The sequence below is a fragment of the Myiozetetes cayanensis genome, unplaced genomic scaffold, assembly GCF_022539395.1.
Source record: "Myiozetetes cayanensis isolate MyiCay16 unplaced genomic scaffold, myiCay2020 scf1, whole genome shotgun sequence".
Classification (NCBI taxonomy): domain Eukaryota; kingdom Metazoa; phylum Chordata; class Aves; order Passeriformes; family Tyrannidae; genus Myiozetetes; species Myiozetetes cayanensis.
In genome coordinates this window covers 110728295-110752658 of record NW_026086604.1, presented here as the reverse complement: position 1 = coordinate 110752658, position 24364 = coordinate 110728295, and the positions used below count along the sequence as shown (strand labels likewise).

At 38.6% G+C, this 24364-nt stretch overlaps 1 protein-coding gene across 8 annotated transcripts in view; it reads left to right on the top strand.

Moving 5' to 3' along the window:
• The window catches only part of RBMS3 (RNA binding motif single stranded interacting protein 3), a 766388-nt gene that overhangs the window by 436280 nt on the left and 305744 nt on the right, over nt 1-24364 (top strand). For all 8 annotated transcript variants that reach the window (XM_050319193.1, XM_050319165.1, XM_050319175.1 and 5 more), the window contains one exon: nt 7179-7237. In XM_050319193.1, coding sequence (XP_050175150.1) covers nt 7179-7237 — 59 coding nt within the window. The remainder of the gene's footprint in view (nt 1-7178; nt 7238-24364) is intronic.

Sequence of the window (24364 nt, the reverse complement as noted above, 5' to 3'; positions counted from 1 at the left end):
AAAGTGATATACTTCTTACAGATCTGAAAGTACAATAGCTGTAGTGTCTGTTTAAATTTCTTTAACTTCTGTTTTACCTGGTTTAATTTCCCAAGTACTTAAAAAAAATTACAATAAGTCTTCAAGCCTGTACACTTTCATGTGGAACTATTTTTCTGGAGGTGAAGGTTCATGTAATGTATAAGTATGTAAATCCAGATTAGTTTAAATAGGAAGTATGACTCTCTCTCTCGATAAATATCTATGCTGTCTTGTAAATACATTTTTAACTTGAATGTGAGACGCATCTGTTGTTTTAGTGAGGGTGAAGGCAAGATGCATTCCCGGGCTTTAATAGCAGTAGATTTTGCAGAGCCTGGAAAGGACAGTGGAGGGATTTTTTGGGTATAAGTTTGTTTCTTATATGCCTATTTATTTACAGTATTCTCTTCCTGCCATTGTTGAAGTTTTACAAGATACAAACTTCACTAAAACTACCAAGTTTTACCTATTCTTCAATAAAAGAGTAGCAAAGGACCTAACACAGCTTCCCAGGACTGTATTAGAGCCCTGTGATTTGAGATAAATGGTTCTTGCGTCTTCTGAAAAGCAGGATTTCTGAATATGATCTGGAAATGCAGCATAAAGTAAGTGGCACAATCCGTAATCTGAAATAGGAGGAAAGAACCTGAAAGGCTAACATGGAGCTGTTATTCAATAGAATGCTAAAATCTTGGGTTTTATTTGTCTAATGCAATAACAGTGTTCATAGAAATGTGTATATAGTTATTTTATGGGGTTTGTAGGTTTTTCTCTCTTAGCTCTGAAAAATATATTTTCTGTGGACGTGGAATGATTGTGAATAATAGGCCCATTTATGAGTGAAATCACCACACCCATAGTAGTAAATATCTGTACCTTAAAATGTTATTGAATATGCATATGTTCTTTCAGTGGTTTATCAGCTTGCTTGTTCTTAAAAATTCACTTCTCATACATGCTACAATATTCATTAGTGTCTGCTTAAAAGTAGGCTCCTAACTGTATTGTTAAGAACAGAAATAAATGGTCTGAGTTTCAGAATTGCTGAGCTGCCCTCACAGAATCCAGTACTGATGACTGAGGAACCCTTCTGAAAGTCCAGGGCTGCCCTAAGAATCACACTATGTGCTTTAGAACATCCAAATGCTTCTTAAACTCTGTCAGGCTTGGTGTTGTGACCACTTCCCTGGGGAGCCTGTTCCAGTGCCCAACCACCCTCTGGGTGAGGAATCTTTTTCTAATATCAACCTTAAACCTCCCCTGACACAGCTTCTTCCCATTTCCTTGGTTCCTGTCACTGGTCACCAGGGAGAAGAGATCACATCCCTCTGATTTTCCTCATGAGGAAGCTGTAGACAACCATGAGGTGTCTCCTCAGTCTCTTCTTTTCCAGGCTGAACAGAACAAGTGACCTCAACCACTCCTCATAGTGCCTCCCCTCTACACCCTTCACCGTCCTTGTGGCCCTCCTTTGGATGCTTTACGTGTTTCTTACATTGTGGTGCCCACAAATGCACACAAGGCTCGAGGTGAGGCCACCCCAGTGCAGAGCAGAGCGGAACAATCCCCTCCCTGTACCAGCTGGCGATGCTTTGCCTGATGCCCCCCAGGACACTGTTGGCTCTCCTGTCTTTTAGGGCACTGCTGACTCATATTCAACTTGCCATTAACCAGGACCCCCAGGTCCCTTTCCATGGCGCTGCTTTCCAGCATCTCATTCCCCAGTCTGTATGTACATTCAGGGTTACCCCATTCCAGGTGCAGAATCTGGCACTTGCCATTGTTAAAACTTCATACAAACAGTGATTGCCCAGCCCACTAATTTGTCTGGGTATCTCTGCCTTTGACGGAGTCAACAGGTCTTCCTGATTTTGTATCATCTGCTAACTCATATCCCTTCAAGTCCTGCATCCAAGTCATTTATGAAGATGTTGAAGAGAACAGGGCCTAAGATGGAGCCCTGTGGAACCCCACTAGTGACAGGTCTCCAGTCTGATGTTGCTGCATTCACTGTTCCCCTCTGTGCTCAACCTGTGAGCACCCACTGCATGATGTGTTTATCCAGCTGTGTGCTGGAGGCTTTGTCAAGCCAGGATATTGTGAGAGGCAGTATCAAAAGTATTATGTTTAGTGAAGGAATGATTTTTGTAAACATCACAGCCAGACTGAAATAAGTAGAGAAGACAGAGCAGCCAAGTGTTAAATTCCTACGGAAGTACAGTCTTGTCAGTCTGGTGCACCATAGGTTTCCTGCTAGTAGCTCCATTTTTTTGTTCCCCAAGCCATGCACATAGTCCGTGAAAATAAGAGGTGCTCTGAGTGACATGTATTTTGTTGTATTTTTATCTGAATAGAAGAGTTTTGTTTTATATATTTTTTTTAATTAAAAATAATATACAGATAAAGGACAATAAACTAACTCAGTCTTTGTTAAGGGATAGAACAGTAATGTCTTGTATTTTTGGGAAAAAATGCAAGCATTTAACATGTCATGCAGTAAATGAAATGCCCAGAAATTATCATGCAAATGAAAAAAAATTTTTGGAGTCATTTCCCTTTTGAATGTATTTGGATGTCAGAAGTTCACGCGGCAGTATATTATAGGAAAAATGGCTCTCCAAGAAATTCAGCAGGAGTTCCTTCTGTACTTTAGGTCTCCATAATGCGGGCTTTTTTATTTTCTCCCCAAATCCATGATTTGCCTAATAGAGTCTGCTTTAAACAAAATAAACCCAGTTATGCTATTTAGATATTAATTCACAAGAATGAAAAGACCTCGGAGTTGCTTATCTAAATCCAATTACTGCTGGTCAAATTCATCCCAGTACAAAAGTTCTCAAGATAAAAGCATATAATACCTAAATGCCCAGAAATGCAGACTGTTTTCGGTTGAGAGGATTGTGCTCTGAGCAATGCTTGAGGCCTTGAGTGAACCTGAATGCTGGGGATATAATTATTAAGCTCTGAACTTGGAAATTACATGGTAACTCCACTGGTTTAACTAAGGAAGGAAGAACTCTGTACATCGGTTATTTGAGTTTCAATCCCAAGTTTCATGTTTATTTGAAGTATACAAGCAGCAACTGGAATTGGGAAAAATCCAGTGCAATATTTTGTACGTGCCTGTGCACCCGTTGCCTTGTAGATGAGGATGGCAACATGTATGCAGCACCAAGTTGGGTGAGTGGCAAGAGACTTACCCTGTCCTACCTGACAGACATCTTATGTTTCAGGACTAGCTACGGGCAGCCTGAAGGATGGCTTGAAGGCCAGAATATGATGTACCTGTCCTACAGACTTTTATTTTCCATAACGACATGGAAAAGCTGAAAAGTTTGAGTGGCCCCAACTGGCCTGGCCTCCCAGGAAATCCCTTCTTTGACAGAGCAGCTCTGGGTCACAACTGTCCCTTAGCCGGCTTCCCACCTTGACGTGTAGCCTGCCAACATTGTAGTGGGTGGCACCTGGTTCCTCTGCCTCGAGCAGCTAGTCTCCAGCTCAGTCTCACTTGCCTTCTAACCCTGTTTTCCCACTTACCTTCCCTTTACCCCAGATTCCCATGGGCAGAAGGACAAATGGCTCAAATCCTTTGTTTGCTGTGAGACAGCAAATTCCCATCTCTTGGGGGTTGGCTTGGGCATTGGGTAAGTGAAACCACATTTTTTGAGTGGTATCAGTCACAGCTGAAGCATTTCCTTCAGGAACTATCTCCATTTTACAGGAGTTTTCAAATAACTTTCTGGAAATGATGGGGTTTGAGCTTTATCTGCAGTATAAGTGCTCATCGACCGCCTGCCTGAAAGCTCTTGAAAAGATCTATTGATACTGCAACTTTGATGTATGTTAAGGGCTCATTCTGCATTGCTTGCATCTTTCCTGAGTCTGCTGAGTAGTCTGAAAATGTGGGGTGCCATGGGATGGGGCTCTCGAGAGTGATTTTTGACATAACTCTGTAGTCTGGACTGAACAGGGAGATTGTTTTCTCTGTGCACAGCACTGCGGGCTTTTGCCTTAGTTCTACCTTCTGTGTGACATGGTGTGAGTTACTGCTGTTTCTAAGGGAAGAGTTTTTAAGTGACCTTTGTATTTTTAATAGTGGGTATCAGATGACTTGAAGAGTTTCACCCCAAACTGATAAATACATGACAAAATAAAAATGTTTATGTTTGTAAGAAGGTATTTCCACCCCCAATTTAATCTTGGAATGTAAGAATGTAGGGGCTGGGTCAGATAGGAGTTTGTTTCAGCAGCTGTGGAAGTATCCTAATGTTAAAAGAGGGACAACATGTGAGGATGTTACTGTGGTATCCTCCCAGAGTTTCTGTAGTATGTGACTTTCAGAGCCACAAATGTGTCTTCACTTTTAATTTTGTGACAGATTTTCCATCCTAGAAGCCATACGATAGCTTTTTATAGTGGTGTGCTCTGTGGGGCATCAATGTGGGCTATGGCAATGAGTTCCACAAGTACCTCTTCATTCTGAAACTTTCATTTTTTAAATCTTATAATTTTTTGGCAGTCCTTACGTTTCATGAGAAACAATGAAGACAACTACTCACTATATCACTGCATGGGTCCTTGTTTCATGAAGTGAATTCCTAGTCTGTGCAGTTGCTCCTAACATGGAAGGTCTTTCAAAATCTGACCATGTGGTTTTACCTGAAAATTATTACATAGAAAAGTATTAAAAGCATAATTGGATATAAATGATTGAGTGGATTTCCGAAAGTACTTAATTTTATTTGTGCTTACTATGCATTTAGATAACACTTCAGGAAGGGTGTCTGAAAACCTTTTGCACAGCAGTTTCACTTCAGGTACTCAATAGACACATTCTTGAGGTAACCATCTCACAGATTCATTATGTCTATTTCCTTGGATGGTGTGATGCAGTAGGTTATCCTTAATGATACAGTCATTGTGTTGAAGGGTTGGTAATATGGCATTGAAAGGAACTCAATTCTACAGTTATCCTTTTATGAACAGAATTTTTGATTCAAAATCTTTGAAAGAGTACCTCCAAAAAACCCCCGAAAAACCAAACTAACTCAGGAGGATATTAAGCAGTGCTCACACATTTTCACGACAGACTATACTTGGTATTTTTTTTTATGTTAGTGATATCAGTAGTTTGTAGGACACAGGTGTGCAGGCTGTTGAATTTTACAGTAGTTTCCATTTAAATATAAGAAAACAAGGGATAGCTCTTGTGATGTTCTTTATCATTATTCCTGTGAGCATTCCCACTGAAGAACATATTTTTTTGTACTTCTTTGTGAATCAAATCACAATTAAAACTCACACAAACAGAAAACCAAACAACTTTGGAGAGGAGGTGAAGCTTAATACCACTCTTGACACATGGGAGAAATATGACTACATTTGTAGGAACAAAATACCTTCCCAATTTCATGCAGCACACAAACGAACATTCTTCATCAGAATTGATGTTCTGATTACTGTAGAATAATTACTTGAAATATTTCGTAAAACAGTGTCCAAATTAATTCCAATTACTTTCTTATGGTATCACTCAAGGTTTGCAGCAGTACATTAAATCACCAACATATGGCTAATTGCCTATAACAGTGTTTGTTATTGTGGTGCCTCTTACCACTCTGATGTCTGTTTCTGCAAATGTGAAGGTGTGCACATAACTTTGCATGTGGGAGGAAATGTCTCCTGAACCAAACAGAATTTTGTGAGTAAAAACTCCAGTGTAACTAAGTGTTTGCAGGATCACAGTATGTAGAAAATAACTCTGGCAAATCTATAATAAAAGCAGTGGAACCACAATGCCTGTCTCTGCTGGCAAGAAATGTTAACTTTTAGCTCTCACGTGACTTGGATGAAACAACAAATCAATTCATTAGGAGTGGCTGGACTGAAATGCGGGCTGGGTGTTAGTTTTTGTTGGCGAAAGTTTAGGTAGGGGTTGTGTTTTATTTGAGGTTGGTGTGGCTTAACCACTGATTTTTGTTGGATTCTTTTTCCATATATCTGTCAGAGGCCCATTACTGTACAAGATAGGCATGTTTTTGCATGTTTTTCATATATTTGATATTGAATCTAAATAAATCAAATAAATGAAGATGCACCACACGGTCCAAATTTCCTGCTGGGTAAGTTGGCCCACTGAACAACCATAAATCACACTGCAAGAGAATTTAGCTTTACCTTCTTAAGACGTGCTTTAAGATCTTAGAGGCCAAAGTCAACTTTAGGTATTACCATGAAGAATTATAGAATCAAGTGGAACATAAGTGAGCATAAAGGCACCTATTCCGGAAAACACCTGAGGTTAGAAAAGCGTGTGATCTCATGGTTAACATTAAATCTGTTATGCGGTTGGTTCTAGTGGAGCCAGCTATGGCAAAGTAAAGTCACAACTACCTGCCCATGTACACATCATAGTGCAGTGTACAGTGGATTGCGCCTGCCTTCAGAGCACAAAATCCTGCTGGTCTACAGAGCCAGCAAAAAAAAAAAGGGGGTGGAAGGGGCTGAAGGGGAGGAAGGCTTGTAGGACTTTTTTGGTTCCTAAAAGAGGGCTGAACTGAGGCTTGATTTAGTTTGCAGAACTTGTTAATGCCTTTTGGTCAGTTTTCCCTCCTCCTCCTGACTGGTTTCAGGCTGAAACAAAATAAAGCAAAACATGTCTTTCTTCCTAAAAATGAAAGTCAAATGGAAACAAACGTTTTTGTGGGTTCTTAGGGAAAGGAAAAACAGTGAAATGGAAAGTCTCATTTTGCATCAGTCACTAAAACAGAGTAAAGAGAGATGGAGAGACAGTTCCCTTTATCTTAAGCTGAGTACTCATGGTATGGAAACTTCAGCTGAGAACTTTCTATCAGGCACAAAATTGACTCAAATCTTTGCTGGAATCAAAGAGTGTGCTTGGGCAGGCTGTTCCCATTCTTTCCCATTGGTGCTGGTCCCTCTTCATGAGATATTTAAGTGTTTTCTGGTCCAGTGCTGAAACTCAAGGGTCTGTTTTACCCTATGAGTTATAATTTGGCTATGTGTCTTTTTTCTTTTTATTTTTTTTTTCCAGAGCATTAAATATCTTCCTAGGGTATTTGTTATATATGTGTAAAAATCACTCTGTACTTTATTAAAAAATAATAACGTACTTCTGTTTTTTGTTTTCTCCATAGGTATGGAAAAATTGTATCCACAAAGGCAATCCTTGACAAAAACACAAATCAGTGCAAAGGTACGTGCAAGGTGTCCACCCTGCAAGTTCATTATCGGTTTGAATGATTGACTGGTGGCTTGACTGCCAAAGCTTTGGCTCCAACTGTGCAGTCAACATAATGCACAGTATATTACAAACATATTTAATAATGCCAAAGCTTTGAGTTGTGCTTCCAGTAACATTGCTCATTAATTTTTTTCATTAACAAACAAAATGAAAATCACAAATCAGAACAAGTATTAAATTGCTTCGGCAGAAGAGTAAATTACCTTCTAACCACATAGTGCTGTGTGATTTGAATGATATCATCAGTGATGCAAATTGATTTCCTATATAAAGCTGAGAAACCTTTGGGAAAAGTTTCCCAAGAAAAACCTGGTCTAATTTTTACATTTTTGTAAAGTCTTGGCCTATGCTAATGGAAGAAGAAAATATTCTTTATGACACAAATAGATCTACAAGTTCTAATACCAAGATATAAAAATAATTCCTCTTTCAGTTTTATGTTCTTAATTTTTCTGCGAATGTATGAAAACATTTTTTGGTGAAATATAATGTTTAATGTGTGTCCATATAGCTATATTTGCTGAGATAAATATAGACTACCATGTCTAGTAGTATCTCAGGACTAGAATTGTTACTCATTTATGAGTCTACAGTGTCACTGAATCTGTGGGGGAGAAACTGTGCTTTAAGGTGACTCTGTCACTTTACACTAGTGGTATACAGAAACCTTTTGGAGTAATAAGATCTACTAGAGTGGGTTCTTCTGATAAGAAGCACATTCTGGATAGCATTTCTATATGAGTTAGTAAAAAGAAAAGGCATTGCAGTTCAGGAATATTTCATGAGTGCCCAGATAAGGTGTGAAGAGAAGCGGCAGAGAAGACATTTGGGGAAATTATGAGATATGGCAAAATCCTACCATTTGTACCAAAGATGTTTTAGAAGTTTGTAGAAGTGTAGGACTTTATCTCTTGCCTGTCAGAAATGGTATTCATTAGCTACTCAGGAGAAAAGTAAGTTGGAAGACTGCAATTCTAGCCTTAGAAAACTCTACCAACCCAGTCATGGGCCATCATCATAAGTTGTGCTGCTATGCATTTGCTTTTGGCTGAATGTGTGTTTCATTTCCTTGGGGCACTGTTCTGCCACAATTCTGATAACATCAGTCTATATTGCTTCGAATATCACAGCAGGAACAAGACCTGATTGTGTTTGGGTTTTGATCAATTTCTTGCCTTTTTTTTGGATTGTATTATAAAGGAATACCCTTGTGAGCAAAACTTCCTTTGTTCCCATTGCCAGTGGTAAACAAAGAAAGGAATGGATCTGTTTGTTAAACACAAAATGTGAAGGAAAAATATTGTAAAGAATATGAATGGTAGAATTTTAAGAAAGAAAAATGTCTGGATTTGGTGTTCATGTTGTAGTTAGCTTTGAGATTATTGTACTAGGAACCATATAAGAGTGAGTTGGAATTTTGTAAAAATTTGCTTTCATGCTGTTGTAGTTCACTGTAGGGCAGAGATATCTATTTGTATTTTCAAAAATGGATCTTTATGACATAAGTGGTGCCATTAAAAGATCATAAACATAATTGGATTTATTAACAGTATGCTTTGTGGCATAAAAAGAATAGATGTTTTACTGCTTTAAGTGCTGTGTACATTTCCTTTCTCTTTAGTGAGGGGGGGAAAAAAAAAAAGAAAAAAAAAAGGCTTTCCAGGAATCCAAAGTGGAAAGGACCTGAAGAGGTCAGGACCTGCCTTGGGGCAAGAACTGTAACCTTCCCTCAAAGGCCTCCAGTGGTGGAGATTCCTTGAGCTCCTCAGGCAATCTGTGATAATGTTCCCTCTTCTCACTATAATGAAGCATTTCCTAATGTCTAACCCAAATCTCTCTTGATGCAATTTAAGTCTATTGCTTCTTTTCTTATCCCCAGTGGACATGCAGAGTAGTTTATTCCTTTATCTTTTGCAGCAAACATATATTTAAAGACTGCTCTCCATCTGCCTTATATTTTCTTTAGACTAAACACTAGTCCTTTAACTTTTTCCTTAAAGGCAATTTATTTAGATTTCTGGTTATACTGCACTTTGCTGGTCTCTCTCTAATTAGCGCACTCCTTATTTGAAGACCCTGGAGCTGAGCATAGGATTTTAGATGCCCTAAATCTTGTAATTTTAAATAGTATGAAGAGGTTATTTCATTTGTCTTCTCTGTGATCACATAACTGTCCTCTTTGTTGATGTATACATATAAATAACTATGTGTATTTTAAATATAGATACATTTGTGAGGCACAGGGTGTTGCATGAGAACAATGGTGCTGATTTATGCTAAGAGATTCTCTGCAACCCCCAGTTCTGTTATTCTTTTCTCCAGCACTACTGCCAGCCAGGCATTCCTTATTGTGTGCTCTGCTCTGTGTTGTTGATTATTCCATCCTGAAGCTAGAACTTTTCGTTTGTCTGTATTGAATTTTATCCTATTTTTTTCTGGGCTACTCCTTAATTTACTAAGATTTGAGAATAATCTTAAGCCTCCAGAGTGCTTGCAACACTTACCCTTTAGTATCCTCTTCACAGTTAATAAATGGTTTCTCAAATCCACTGGACAAGATAATGTGGAAAAGACTGAGAAATACCAGAAAACTTTTGAGGAAACCCTCTCAGTTTATCAGGTAGTGCAACACTGAGCCATTGAGAACTTTTAAAAATTGGATCTGCTAAGTTGTTTGACATCTACATCACAGCATTTTTCAGCTAGATCTTTTTCTCCCATCTGCTCAAGTTACGAGAGAGAAACAGGATTTAACTAAAATATATAGTACTGAGCTATCTATAAAACTGGTTATATACTTTTAGAGAAAACTGTGATACGACATTATTTACTCTTGCTCAATCTATGCTGCGTGGTACTAATCACCTGTTACCTTTGAGGATCTTGTGAATGAATTTATATGACTAATTGCTCTAAGATTTTTCCAGAAGTTGAAAGTATCTCTAATACACTGGAGTCTACATCCATTCATTAAGAAAAATGCCACCAAAAAAACCCCAACAACCAAACAACAACCAGGAAAAAACCCATTCAATTTGTTTGCTCCTTTCCAGTTTTCTGAGTCTCACTTTCTGCCAAATATGAGACTACCTTCTTAAATGAACACGTCATCCTGTGATGTGTATCCAGTGATGTAGGGTGGATTTAATTCAAGGGGATGATGGAAGTTATCACATGATTTGTGACTTCTGAATATATTTCAGTGTCATTTGTGTGTTGAGCAGGGTGTAAAATAAAACTGAAAGTAGAAAATATTTAATTTAGGAAAGAAATTATTTCAAAACCCCCATGTAACAGCAGATCTGTTAAAATAAGTTACTGCTCAGCAAGAAGTATTAGGTTACCTCTTGGAAAAATGAGGAAACCACTCTGCACTGGACTTTAAGTAATTCTCCAGTATTCCTCAGATTTTTAAAAAGATACCCATCACATTCCTGTCATGCTAAGGAGCAGCGTTATCTGAGGATTTTTGGCTGGTATGAATTAGGCAGTCAGATCTAAAGTAATCATATATACTGCAAGGGAGTTCGCTAGGGAAACCTTTTGACGTAACCTCTTATTTTCAGATTGCTCTTTGTTGGTGGCGTAGCTGCTAAGTGAGACAGAGGAGAAGTAACAATCACCCTGTAATAGAACAATATATAAAACAGAATAAGCACATTCATGACAACATGGCCAGAAATCTATGAACAAAGCAGAGAACAAATACATATGGAGAATAATGAAAAACAGACACATGATTCATTCAGATGTTCAAATGCAAAAACCCCTAATGAACAAGTTGGAGAGTTTTGGCTGCTTTTGCTTCTTCGCTTTCCCTCCCCTCTCTCCCTCTTCCCTTGCACATTTCCCTTCTGGGCCTACTGTATTTGCTAATTTAAAAAGTAGAGGAAATGAAATAAAAGAAACCATTCAAGAGAAGCCTTAATCTGAAAGTGTAGACTCTTCTCTTTCTAGCCCTCACCCCCCACCCTCTCCAGACTGGCTTACTTGTGATAGACCTACGTGCTTAGAGCTGAGGGAATGAGTAATGGTTGTTTCACAGTACAGTTTCCATACCTCATAGCAATGGAATACAGAACAGTTAATCTGCCAAATACACAAACCCATTTCTTAGAGTATGAATTACTGTCATCTGCGTCTGCCCTTGCAGACACTGTAATTGCATGCATGCAGATTTGCTTCCTGGTTTAATCAGGAGCTTGTATGATTTTGAGTATTTTGCTAGGACTTTAGAAGATGAGCACAGGGAAAGGCAAAAAATCTGAAATCCCACCTGTGGGAATTTTTTTAATAAATAAAACCTATGAATCACAGTAATGTGTAGGAGGCCAACACTTCAATTGCATATTCTTCATTTTATGTATATTTTTTTAAACCATGGGTGACTTGATTTGTTGAATAGCAATGTTTGTCTTAGGAGAGAAATGTGCCTACCGTGATGAGAGGAACTATAGAGACTGTTTATAATTTTAATATTTCATTATGACCTTTTTCTTGTTGAGAAATGCTAGCAATGATCTATTAATTTTTAAAATATGAAAACTGGGTATATAGATATATACAGTCATTAGGAATGGGGTGGGCTTACGATAAAAAAAATGCCATGAGGTCATCTGTGTTAAACCACCATATATCACATACAATTTTATTTCTCCAGTTGCCTTGATGTTTTTAGACCAGGACTTAAAAATTTACCATGACCTATTTTATAAATTGAAAGTTTATTTGTGTAACAAAAATGGAATAACTGGAGGCTTACTGTAAGTGTTGGAGATAATTGGAATGGCGTGATAAAGTGGTGTTTCGTATCTCCCAAAAGGAGTCTGTCCTGCCTTGTGTCAGTGTTGCTACTCATCTGCTTAAGTTCACCAGCATCCCTAAATACTCCAATGCATTGGAGCTTAAAGTGCTGAAGGCTTCTGCTCTGCTGTTCTGATAAACAAAGCTTATAAGCATATAATAGATATACCTTGGTAGGTACGTTAGACAAAATACTTTCATAACTTCAAATCTTTGCAAGTAACTTTTCACACATATTGTATGAAGACTCAAAATTATTTCGTGATCATATGAAATGACACGTTTTTACTTTGTATTTATTAATTCATGTTCTTATACTTAAGATGGCACAATTTGGTTGTGATTAGCAGCATGAAGCAACTCTATGTAAAATAATAAGCTAGTGGAAAAGAGCTAAGCTACATAGAAAGCTATTTAGTTAATAGATTTTATTTATTGGGAATAAGCTCAAATTACAATAACTGTGCTGTGTAATTTATGATTCTCAGAATTGCTCTTTTGAAAGGGAGAAAAAATCCAGACAAGTAGGTCTGTGCCTGATCACAGTCTGTAAACTGTTCACACTGGGAGGGCATACACAGTGTGCTTCAAGGGGAAATGGATCTTGTAGAAAGTAAATAATTCGTAAAACAGACTTACTTAATTTTGAAACTCTAGACTTGTGTAGCAAATAAATCAGTCCTATTTTTGATGCCGGGATAGACAATAGAAGTGCTGATTTTTTGTGCTTTAGCTTTGCATGTTTGCCTTTTTTTTTCTTTTTTGATCCACTCCAAAGTTTTATGTAATCAGTGGTATAATAGTTCTCAAGTTATTAAAAGTGGAGCAATATGGACTATTTTAATTCGGCAGGCTTTCTGACAATCAGGTGTTTGTGAAGGCTGGACAGATGCTGAGTGTGAGCAGGCATTCAGCAAGTTTTATCTATGGCTCTGCTGATCCATCTCACTACTGACCTGTAGCAGTCACAGCAGTCACATTTTGGTCTCTTGAACAGAGTGTACAAACTATGCTGAATTGTACCACTTTTAGTTAGCAAGCCAACTGATAAAACCTTATTTCACTGATTCCCTATTTTTAAACATTAAAAGGAAAAAGATGAACTTGCAATGGTATGATTTTGATAAAAAGTGATGCATTAAACAACATGGGGCTCGTTGTTTAAAATTTGTAATTATTTGGGGGTTTTTTAGTCAGTTTTCTGTTTTGTTTTTTTTTTTTTTTTTTTAAACTTTAAGTTTTTTTTTTACTTTCACTTCTGCAGTTTTTATAAGTAAAGGATGAGATAATTTTTTTTCTGTTAAAATTAAAAAGTGACATTACCGTGTAACCACGAGACCAAAAGTGAAGTCTTTATAAAAAATACTTAAAGGAGACATCTAAACACCCTGATGGCAGGCATACATCAAAATAAAGTGAAAGGAACTGCCAGTGAGAAACCATGAGGTTGTTCACTCACAAATGAATTGTAACTTCACACTCTAGCTTATCAAATAAAAACTTGTTTGATCTCTGGGCTTGTGAGCTCTGATGCTCTGTAAATATGACCATTTTAAGAAGTCATCAAAAACTATATGGGGGAGAGAAGTGCATTCAAAAATAAGTATGTAACTGGCCTCCTGAATTTACAGATGATATATTTGTGAATATTTAGGTGTCATAACAAAGCAGTAGCACTCAGGGGGAGTACTGAGTGATCGGTTTTCCTGGCACCTGTTGGGTTGGCCAACAGGCATTATATGTCTTGGAAAATGTGCAAGCATTTTGAAAAATCTCACTTTAGCTTGGAGGAAGAGATTCTCCTGTTTGTATGTGTTTGAATGCTTTCCGCATTTGCTGAAGTGAAATAGGAAAGGATTCGACGAGTTGGGCTGAGGAAGTCATCATAGCTGGAGCATGCCAGCACTGGCCATTGCTTCGCCGTGCTGAGGACTCATGTCTGCCTCCATGTCTGCAAAATATTGCTGCACCTCAGCAAACATTTTTGACTGCGTCTAAACAGTGCTCTGTCTCGAGCAAGTCCTCTAAAAATTACTTATTGAGTTTAAAGCCAGGTCCTCTACAGAGGAAACTCCTTCCTAATTAGTTCCCCAGACACTTTCTTAAACGGCTTCTTTGCAATTAAGGAAAAAATTTCCTGGGTCATTATCTTTTCATAAATGAACTCATGGCCTAGCAAATATTTTCTGTAAGGAGACCCAAGATACTCAAGTATTCTGTGACATATCTAATCTGTGATTATTCTTAATTTACTGCTTCCAAAATCCGCAGGCCCATGTCGTTGACAAATAATTGGTTTAACTTTGTTTCTTTCCAGAGAAATAAAAAAGCAAAATTTCCATTTATACACAGTGATTAATGTTTTGATTCATTGGTCTGTATAAAACTTTGCCAGTAGCTTGGCATGTGCTTGAAGTGCATTTTGGGACTGGGTAATGTTAGTAGGCTCTTAGTGGTCTCAGAAGACTTCGAAATATCTATTTCATAGCACAGAAGTGAACAGAAGAGAATTTTTTTTTTTCTTTGAATAGTGGTTCATAATCAGCTTTGTTGAAAGCTTCCTTACAATGTCTTTGCTTTTCAACTGTGTTGCAGAATCACTTTGCTTATTTTTTTTTTTTTTTTCTTTTCTGATGCCGTGATACAGTATCTCACACACCAGTAAATCTGTTTGGGCTCCGGTTGCTTGAAGGCAGGTCACCTCTTCTAAAAGTGGTGGTACTCTGTTAAGAAGTTAATTTCTCGAAAGTCTCAAGACTTCCAGCACAGCAGCTGACCTGTGGAAAACCCCAGGCAGAGGCAAGAGGAAGACAGTGCCTACCACCTTAGTTTTGCTAGAGCCAACTCCCTTAGGTGCCCTGAGAATATGCAGCATATGCAAAACAACTGCTGACTTACTATAGTGACAGTTTGATAATGAATCAAATTGACAGACTGTTATTGAAAATGGGTACTCAACAGGAACCATTCTAAATCAGATCTGTGAATTACAGTGCGACTTCAGTTTTGCAGTACACCAGCAGAGATGTCACCTATTATTGCACGTCCCTGGCTTTTGTTTGGAAGAGTAGAGCTCTCTTACCCAAGTGAATTGAGTATATGTTCTCTTTCTTGGTAGATAGTATATTGTCAAAGTAAACCAATAATAGACCATGCCATAATTTTTATTAAATCTTTCTTGGTATTTGAGGGCTACCTTTCTGAAGGTGGCGTAGGATTGCTTGAGTAGGAAAAGATGTGCAACACATGAGAAAAATCATAACCTCTGGCAATAAAGATGCAGCTCCCTCAATGCTGATCAAAGAACCCACTCACACCAGTTCCAGGGAAGGAACTGGTGGGCCTTATTAATATTGCTCCATCTATTTAACGTTATGGTAGCTGTACGGCATAAAGCTCTAGGTACTCGTCAGTGGTACGGAAAACAGTTGTACTCTACAAAAAATAACTGAAAGGCAACCTTCTTCTATAGACTTTGCAGCCCAGGTTTTTGAAAAAGAGCAGGGTCCACAATTAATTTAGGTACTGTAAGTAATCTTATGACTTTGAATGGAATTAAATGACATTTCTTTGAAATACTGAATTCTCCGCAAAAGAAAACCCCAAACCAGTCTTTCAGCTCTCCTGAGAGTAGTTCTATATTTGGATAACATTTAGTAAGTTTTTTCAACCCAGAACGTTGTGAGGAGAGCTAAATTTATAAATGACAAAAGGAGGAGGCCATGTTAGGGGTGGTAGAAACAACTCTTCTACTTGTGAAATAGCTTCTGTCTGACTGGATCTTCCCCAGGACCAGTGATCGGCTGATGTTTTCTTCCATTAGATGGCAGTGGTGTGATATGTGGTTTCTCTGGACCCCCAAAATACAAGTTTGATTAAAAAATTACGAATGGTTCCATTTTCTTAGTTTGGTTTATGATTTCAGAGTCTCTGAGCTTTCAATTTTTTTTTCACATAGAAGTTTACCCCTTATTGTCCAGTTTAAAGCAAATGAGGACTAGGACTTGAGCAGAGGACTGGGACTTTCAAATACAAGTTAAATATTGTATTTGAAAATACAGAAATGGGCAACTGGGTAGAATGCACACTCAGTGCTCTCACTACAAGAAACGCAGGATGTGTTTAGTTTTGCTCCTCCTGAAATAACTACAGTAATTCACTACTTACTCATTTATGGTGGAACCAGAGCTTGTGCTGGTTTTCCCTGATGAAGAGTTTGGAAGGGAGGTACAGGTATGAGGGTAGAAGAGAGGAGAGGTACAAGAGAGGGTAGAAGGAGTAAGCAGTGCTTGGGCTGAGGGATAGGGGTCCCTGCAACAAGTTAAAGTGTCACACTTGGGATAGGACATGGGCAGAGGCAATAAATATGGGGCTCAAGTACATAAGACAACAGACTTTCTTTGCTTCACTGCTTATAGAATATACTATTTTATTCTAAACAAAGGAGAAAAACAGAATTTTTTTTAATATGTATGATCTTTATAAAGATCTTTCAGGCACATTCCCTTGTTACTTGTGATACTAGTTTTGTGATGTTGTTTTTTTATTAACTTATTAAATATGGAGAAGTAAATAGTATTTATTTTTAAATTAATTGAAATGGACTTGTTGCCCTTCATGGCTTTTTATTAATTGAATATTTTTGCTAAGCTGTCTGCTTTCAGAGCGAAGGTTGCAGTCAGGAGATGGGGGTCAATGGGACTTCTATTTAAATGCATGTTATCTCTGTGTTAATTGACTGCATATTTAAGCAACCAAGCATGTCATTCTGCAGAAGTAAAGGTTTTTGTGGTCAACCTTTAATCACAAAACAGCAAGAAAAAGTCTCAGTGACCTGGTTTGCCTGAGGTATCTTGGTTGCTCTTGTCAGTCACTTCAGCTCACAGTAAATTGCAGGGTAAATTCCACATAATTGATGGAATGTATTTAGAAAATCCCCAAAACTGAGAAAAAAAAATGTATTCAAAATTTTAGTGTTTAATTTTTGTTTATTTGCTGCACATTGTTTTAGTAATTTCCATCTTAAATAAAACCAGATTTTATTGCTAGTATAGACAGTTATTAGAGAAGAAACTCATGCAACAGAGATTAAATATGCTTTGAGTTTTGGAGACACATACATATTTATCAAGGTAGGTGAATTTGAGCTCTTACATCAGAAAGAATTGCATAGCTGAGGCTTGCTATTCTCGACTTTCTTGGGTTGTTACTGCAGAAGGGGTAAAATAGTTACATTTGGAGGAGAGGGATGTATGCCATGCAACAAATCCTACTGAGGCTGCTGGGATTAACAAGCCTCTGCTGTGTTTTCACTACTGCTACTAATGAGATTGAGGTTTTGGAATTTAAAAGTATTTGAGATTGCTACCTCTGTCAAAATTGCTTGAATGGGGTCAGTCAGTTCAAAAGTTATGGGAAAGGAGGGGCTGACAGGGAAATACATGTGGATGTTTCTGCTGTATATTCTTTGCCTTACTTTTTACTTTTTTTTGTAATGATTCCTGGAATTCAGTTCACCTTTTTGAGCAACTGCTATGGACAGTTCAAGGGGCATAATTTTCTAATGTAAAAACAGAATTTTCTCCCATGTGCATCACTACATTTATCTACATTTAATTTCTTCTTCTGGTTTACTATCTTAGTTTAATGACGTCCTTCTGTAGTTCTTCACAGATGCTTCTCCTATTTCGTCTCCTAGATAATCTTGTCACCTCACTGTTAGCCTCTTCTTGTCATTTAGAAATGGGTTGTGCAGTATGGTTCCTAGCAAAGCTCCATGTGGAAGTCCATTCATGCTGTTCTCTTCTTGAGAGAAAGATCATGCCCTCTACCCTCTGTTTTTATCTTTTAACCAATTGTCTATCCAAGAACTTTCCCTCTTAAGCCATGGCTGCTTAGTTTCCTGAGAAATCTTTTGTGAGGGCCTTGTCAAATGCCTTTTGGAGATCCAAGCAGACTATATTAGCCAGATCACCCTCATCCACAGGCTTACTGACCTTTTCAAAGAACTCCAGTAGGTCTGTGAGACAAACCTACAAAAGCCAGGTTAATTCTTCTGCATATTGTATTTCCATTGATTTTACTCTGCTTCTGTAATTTGACAAATGTAAATTTGACACCAAGTTTACAGATCTATAGGTACCCACATCTTACCTATGGTGTTTTCAGAACACTGTGACCATGTGTACCACCTCCCAGTCCTCAGGTACAAGGTCAGTTTTAGAAAAGAAGCTGCACACCACTTATTAGTGTGTGTAGTCAGCTATTACATCCTGGAGCTCTTTTCAAACAGGAAGGGTGAATACCATCTGTTGCTGCAATTTGTTAGTATTCACTTTTGTCATTTTGTCCCATAACCTTCTCTGTGGTCATTTCAGATTAAGTTGCATCTGTTCTTCTGGGCTTCCTAGGCAGATGTTCTCTGAAACAGCACCTAAAAATGTGACCTTTGCATTATATCCCATTTTGCCCAATCTGTGTAAGGATAATAAAAGTCTCCATGAGCACTCTGCTAGCTGCCTTTAGTGCGTCTCTGCATAGTTCTGCATTTCAGTTCCTACAGGTTCTGTGTTATTCGCTACCATTCTTAGTCTGATCATTCCTACCCCACCAACACAGCCTACTCTGTCTGTGCCATCTATGTTATATCTTGGTGTTGCAACAGTCCACTCATTGCCTCATTTTCACAGTCTTTCTAACACAAGTGTTTTCTGACTGTAGTGTGTATTTAAGTTCACCCATCTTATTTCTTAAGGCTTAAGACACTTAGGGAGCTACTACTAACAACAGTTGTGAGTAGTATTACAACTACAATTGTGTTGTCAGCATTGTATTTGAGTGACTCTGTGGTTACTTTCCTTTACAGTATGTCCACTTAGGTTCTCTGGCCTGTTATTTTGTTTGCAAGAGGGGTAGATCTAGTGATCACCCTCTGATTTTTTTCAAGGTTACCAACTCCCCCATCTGTTTGCCTAGTGAGAGGGATTGTCATCACTCCAACCTATTCCGTCCTTCTGGTTAGCTCTGAGTTCTAGGGGGACACTTTCAGTGCAAGAAGATGAAATGTCAACAGCTCTCAGTTGGGAAGATCCAGCACTGGATCACATCCTGCTTCACCATCTGAGTCCTGCCTTGAGCTGGCAGCTGCTCTAATATACTTGTACCTGCTCATGATACTGCTGAACTATCTCTGTGAACCTCTTCCTCCTCTCCCTTATTAGGATTCGACTTGATTGCTTGGAAGAAGTATGTGTATGTGTGTGCTGAAGGTGCAGCTTCTGAATTTTTCTGTCTCATCCAGTCCCTTGCATTTTGCTGTCCTGCTCTCTGCTTTCAGGAGCCAGAGTCTCCTGCTGAAGACCATAACTAGTCTGAACAGCACACTCATGTGTGCAGTTCTCCCATGGGGAGATAGTTGACTTAGTAAATTGGATAATTCCCACTTTAACTTATTCTTCTATTCTTCTATTTGATAGGGTTGTTTCTACCGCTTCTTTCTATCCAGGTAACTATATTTAACCTCCCCTTCTGTTGCTATCCTAAGGATAAAAGCTAGAGTTTTCTCCTTTTTCCATGCACATAATGGTCTCAGCTTAGTTCTTGGAAATGTTGGGGCTCTTCTTACTGAAAATAGTACAGAGAGGGATTGGTGAGGAATGGGAGACATAGCATTTAAAATAACATTCACAAAAACAGAACAAAATAGGAATGCCTATGAAGAAATCAGTATCTTGTATTAGGCAAGTTAAAAAAAAAAAAAAGTGCGCAGAGCTGACATCAATAATGAGTGAAAGTAAACAGGCTGTGATTTATTATGGGTGACAGTTTCTGACCATCAGAGCAGCCAAGTTTTGGTACAGAGGGTGAAGCAAGATCAGTTTTTGGCCAGAGTTGTGGCACGAGGCTACTTGAGAGTAGGGTCAGGGCTCAATGACCAAATTTTTGTCCAAATGCTTGCACTTATTTCACAGAGTTCCCCCAATATTCTGAGTCTAGAATCAGGCAAATGTTGTAAGATGTAGCTTATTAGTGCATCATTTCATACAACTACTTCAATAATCTAAATAGCTGCACCTCCACGAGGAGCACTAGGGAGGGAGCTGGGAGGCACACTGCCTTTAGAGCTGCTCTCTTTGGGGCCATTGTGGCTGATGTGGGAACTGGGCTCTGGTGGATGCTGACTCAGGGCTCTTGGGGCTGTGGTGCCCTCCCACAATATCTACCGGCCTTTCTAAAAAAAGTTCTACCTGGAGGACAACGCCTGGGGCAGCTCTTTCAAGAGCAAAGCCCAACTCTTGAGCTAAATTGAGGGGCAACAGTCCTACTCACCGTTAGCCAGGCTGACTGGCTGCACTGGGTGCATGGGAGTGGAGGGGAGAAGGTGAGATGATTTGCTGAAAAGCTTGGGAGCAGGAGCTGGAGGAGTGAAGTGTGGCTCCGTTATGGTTCATCTCCTTGCAAATTACCTGTGTGTTTGCCAGTGTGAGACCTAGGAAATGTCTGCAGGTTTGCACACTAAAGGAAAAAAAAAAATGATTCCAAAATAGATTTTGTCAAATTAACCTTCAGAAGCTCAGCAAGGTGAACTTGCTGTGTTATGGGAGTGAGGATAAGGTAGAGGAATGGCTATGTAATGTTCCTCTATTATTTTAACTAGAAGTTGAGACTATCACTGAGTCATTTCATATTAATAAGGCTCATAAGAAAATAGGATTTTCAGATTAAAGTTTTAAAACCCCATGTTCCCACTGTGTTTCAGGAATAGTGAAAGCACATGTTGCTCATAGGACTAAATGAAACCAGAAATTTCGTTTCAATTTAGACAGTCTTTACTGACGCTCTGCTCCTGAGTTTGGCCTTTCTGAAAGGGGAAGAAAAGTGGAATGTAAAAAAGGAGAAACTTTCCAGTCAACATTTGGTTTGAATTTACATACAACATGAATGGGGAAAAAGAATGGGGAAAAAAGGAAAAAGGTACCATTATAATTACAATGTAGGCCCACTTTAAGCCTCAGAAACATTAGCTGTTCTGTAAACTTCCCATATGTTCTGTATGCTTCATCAGTGTCTCTGCATTGTTATTTTATCCTGGTAAATAATGAATTCAATGGAGGAAACTTTGCAATACAAACATTTCTGGATTGGCATATAGAAAATTATTCTTCTTTATTTATTTTATAAATTGGATAGCCCCTCACATTCCTTCAGAAAACAAAACCAAGTTTTAATATTATAGCTTATCTGCTCTCTAGTAGAAGTCCAAAGATTGAGAGTCTAGTCTGTGCTATTCAAGACATTGTAAGAAAATATCTGAGTTAGGATAAAGAAGGCCTTCAATTTTAAGACCTCAGTTGCCCTTTGGAGAGCAGTGTTATCAGGGAGCTTGTGATATGTATGGACATATATGCAAATATATGTGTTGAACTACTTTATCAGAAGTTGATGTTTCAGTCCCTCTCCTATAACACCTTGAATCATTATAATGCAAGAAAAAATAGTTGCGAGCATTTAAATGTAAGTCATACAGGACTTAATTAATAAATAATAACTAACAATTTTGGTCTGGTGAGAAACTTTCTTCGAAAGAGTAATTTAATTGCCAGTCACAAGATTGGCACTGACATTTGAAGCTGACAGTAGGGTTCAACTCATTAATGTTTCCATTTTGCATGGGTCATTTACTCTGCTTTCTGAATTTTCTGAACATAAGAAGGGCCAACTTAGGATGTGTATACTTATTATTAGATGCATGCTAATACACAGTACTGAAGAAGGCTTCAAGTTTCACTAAAATCAATCTTCTTGATAAAACACATGTCAGCTCTGAAGCATCCAGGTGCTTCAAAGTTCATTTTAGGACAAAGGATGTGTAAGCTTGCTGTTGTAGAACCCACAGATGCTACCATTTATACTGAGCCCTGTACCTTGGTATTTTGTTTTATAGTACTGTTAGAAATACCACAGGTATATTTTTTTGAGTATATATTTGGAAAGGATCCTCTCTCTTTTGTGATGATGTGAAAGTAGTGTTCCCAGGTATGACGCCCTTGGAATGAATTTGGTCATTATGGCTAGATTGCATGTCAAAAATGTTATCTTCGTTATTTCGGTGAAACCCTGACTACGTGCTTAAGATGGTAGCCTCAAGGAGGACGTATCCCAATCACTCGGAGAGGACATTACGCTCATGGTATTTATGTTGGCTGGCCTGCGTGCTTGTTTTAAACATATCCTGTTTGTATGTTTTGGATGACTTTTTAGGGTTGGGGCTGAATCTTCAAATGTTTGTCAACTACACTCAAAAGTGATACACAGAGCCTTACAACGTCTCAAAATCTATGGTACTTTTGGGAAATGCATTGCTGCACTTGATGGGTGCTTACTTACTCTGCTTGCAGTACTACCTCTGAAGCTGCACATGGATCAGTCTCTGTGATTTGATTTAGTGGATTATTTTGATGCATAGTTCTGCAAACTCTTACTTCTATGCATATAAGTGTGAATACCTCCTTTAATTATTAAATGGGAAGTGCAAGATGAGTAAGAACTTCTGGAAAGGTCAGAGTTAATGCAGAAAGTGAAGAGGATGTTTGGCTGTGCAAACTTCTGGGAGTAAAGGAGGTATTTTACACCAACTGGCAAAGAGCTTACAGGGCACACTTCCAAACCTTCAGAAAAAGTTTCCCACAAAGACTTTTCTTTTTTTTTTTTTTTTTAAAGTCATGGTGGAGGAATTAAGTTGGAGATATCACTGACCGAAAGGACATTTTTTCTGAATGAACCGAGAACCAAAGGAAATGACTCCGGGGTTTGAAATCCTTTTATTTCCTCTGTGGAAGATATCTGTGCAGCTGAAACGAACCATTCTGGCTGGCTCCAAGCCAAACTTTATGGGAACTGAGATTAGGAAGTTCTGTGGTCAAAATAGCCATTGAACAAATTGCTTCCAGTTTAAAGCCTCAAATTTCCTGATAAAGCTACAACGTTTAACCCTTCTTTTTCACTTGGCTGAACAGCCTGCTTGTTATTAGGCACAAATTGTTTATACAGTTGTGGTTCCTGCAGTGCTTTCAGCATTGCCTGCAAAGCTTTTACTGTTTTTTACTTTAACGTGAGATAGGCAAAGCAAACCCCAGGAAAAAAGTTATAACAGGTTTGGATGATGCTTCCCACTTAAGATAGCAGGAAAAGTGCTATAAACAAGAAATCAGATTGCCAACTGCAGCGTGGTGTTTTCATCTTGCAACCCTTTTTGAAGGGATGCTTTATTTTGTTTTATGGTGGTATTAGCTGGCTTGTTTGCCCTTCGTGAACTAAATGGAGAGGGAGCAGCAATAGCAGCAATGCCTCTGAACTGCCCTATTGACTCCAGAAGGTTCTCAAAAGCAGTGTGCTCTGACTAGAGCACCAAGCCTGGCCTCTGAACGATGTGGCTTGCTCATCTCCAAAGTGACAAAATACTTGATTTGGAACAATGAAATTTTACATTTTACTTATGGATTTCTTTCCCTGTGTCCTTCAAACTGCTTTACCTGTGCTAGGTAAAGGCATGCTAAGGAAGGCCTGGAAGGATGGCAGAGAGAGTCAACGCTGGAATTGGGAACAAAGACCAGGTGTGCTGATGTGTCCTTAGCCAGCTGTGCTGGGGACTACATTGGGCCAGGCCCTTCTGCCAGCTACCTGTCCCCTTGTGGACATGCTGATCTCTTTTCGATGTGGGCAGTGCTTCAAAGCAGAGCTTGTATGATGTGTGTGTAGGCTGTGTTTTGGGCAGTTCTTGAAGAGGATGTTGGTAATTGTACTGTAGTCACAGAGCTGAGACAGGATGTGGCTGCATCCGCTCTTTGTATCCCTACCAGCACTGATTTGTTCCCCAAAGTGTGTATGCCTTTGTACATACTGTGTGTATCATTCATTAATGCCTTTGCACAACCTCAGTTTAAAAGTCCTAAATCTTAGACAGGTGTTTCCATCATTTCACCTGAGAGACTAATTCCCGAAATAATAAAACTCATTATTAGTAAGGGTTTTTTCTTTATACTCAGCCTAAATTTTGCTTTTCCTAATTTAATCCCTCTACTCTTCATTATCCTTCCTCCCCTACCTCTGGGCACCATGCTAATTAATTCATCTCCCTCTTTGGTTTTTTCCTTCTTACCCTTCAATATTTTAGTTCAATGTTAAAATGCATTTCTCTTTTCTTGTATTTACTCAACCCAACAGATATATTTTAGCTCCAGCAACCTTTCCTTGTAAAACTGTTTCTGTTGACCTCTG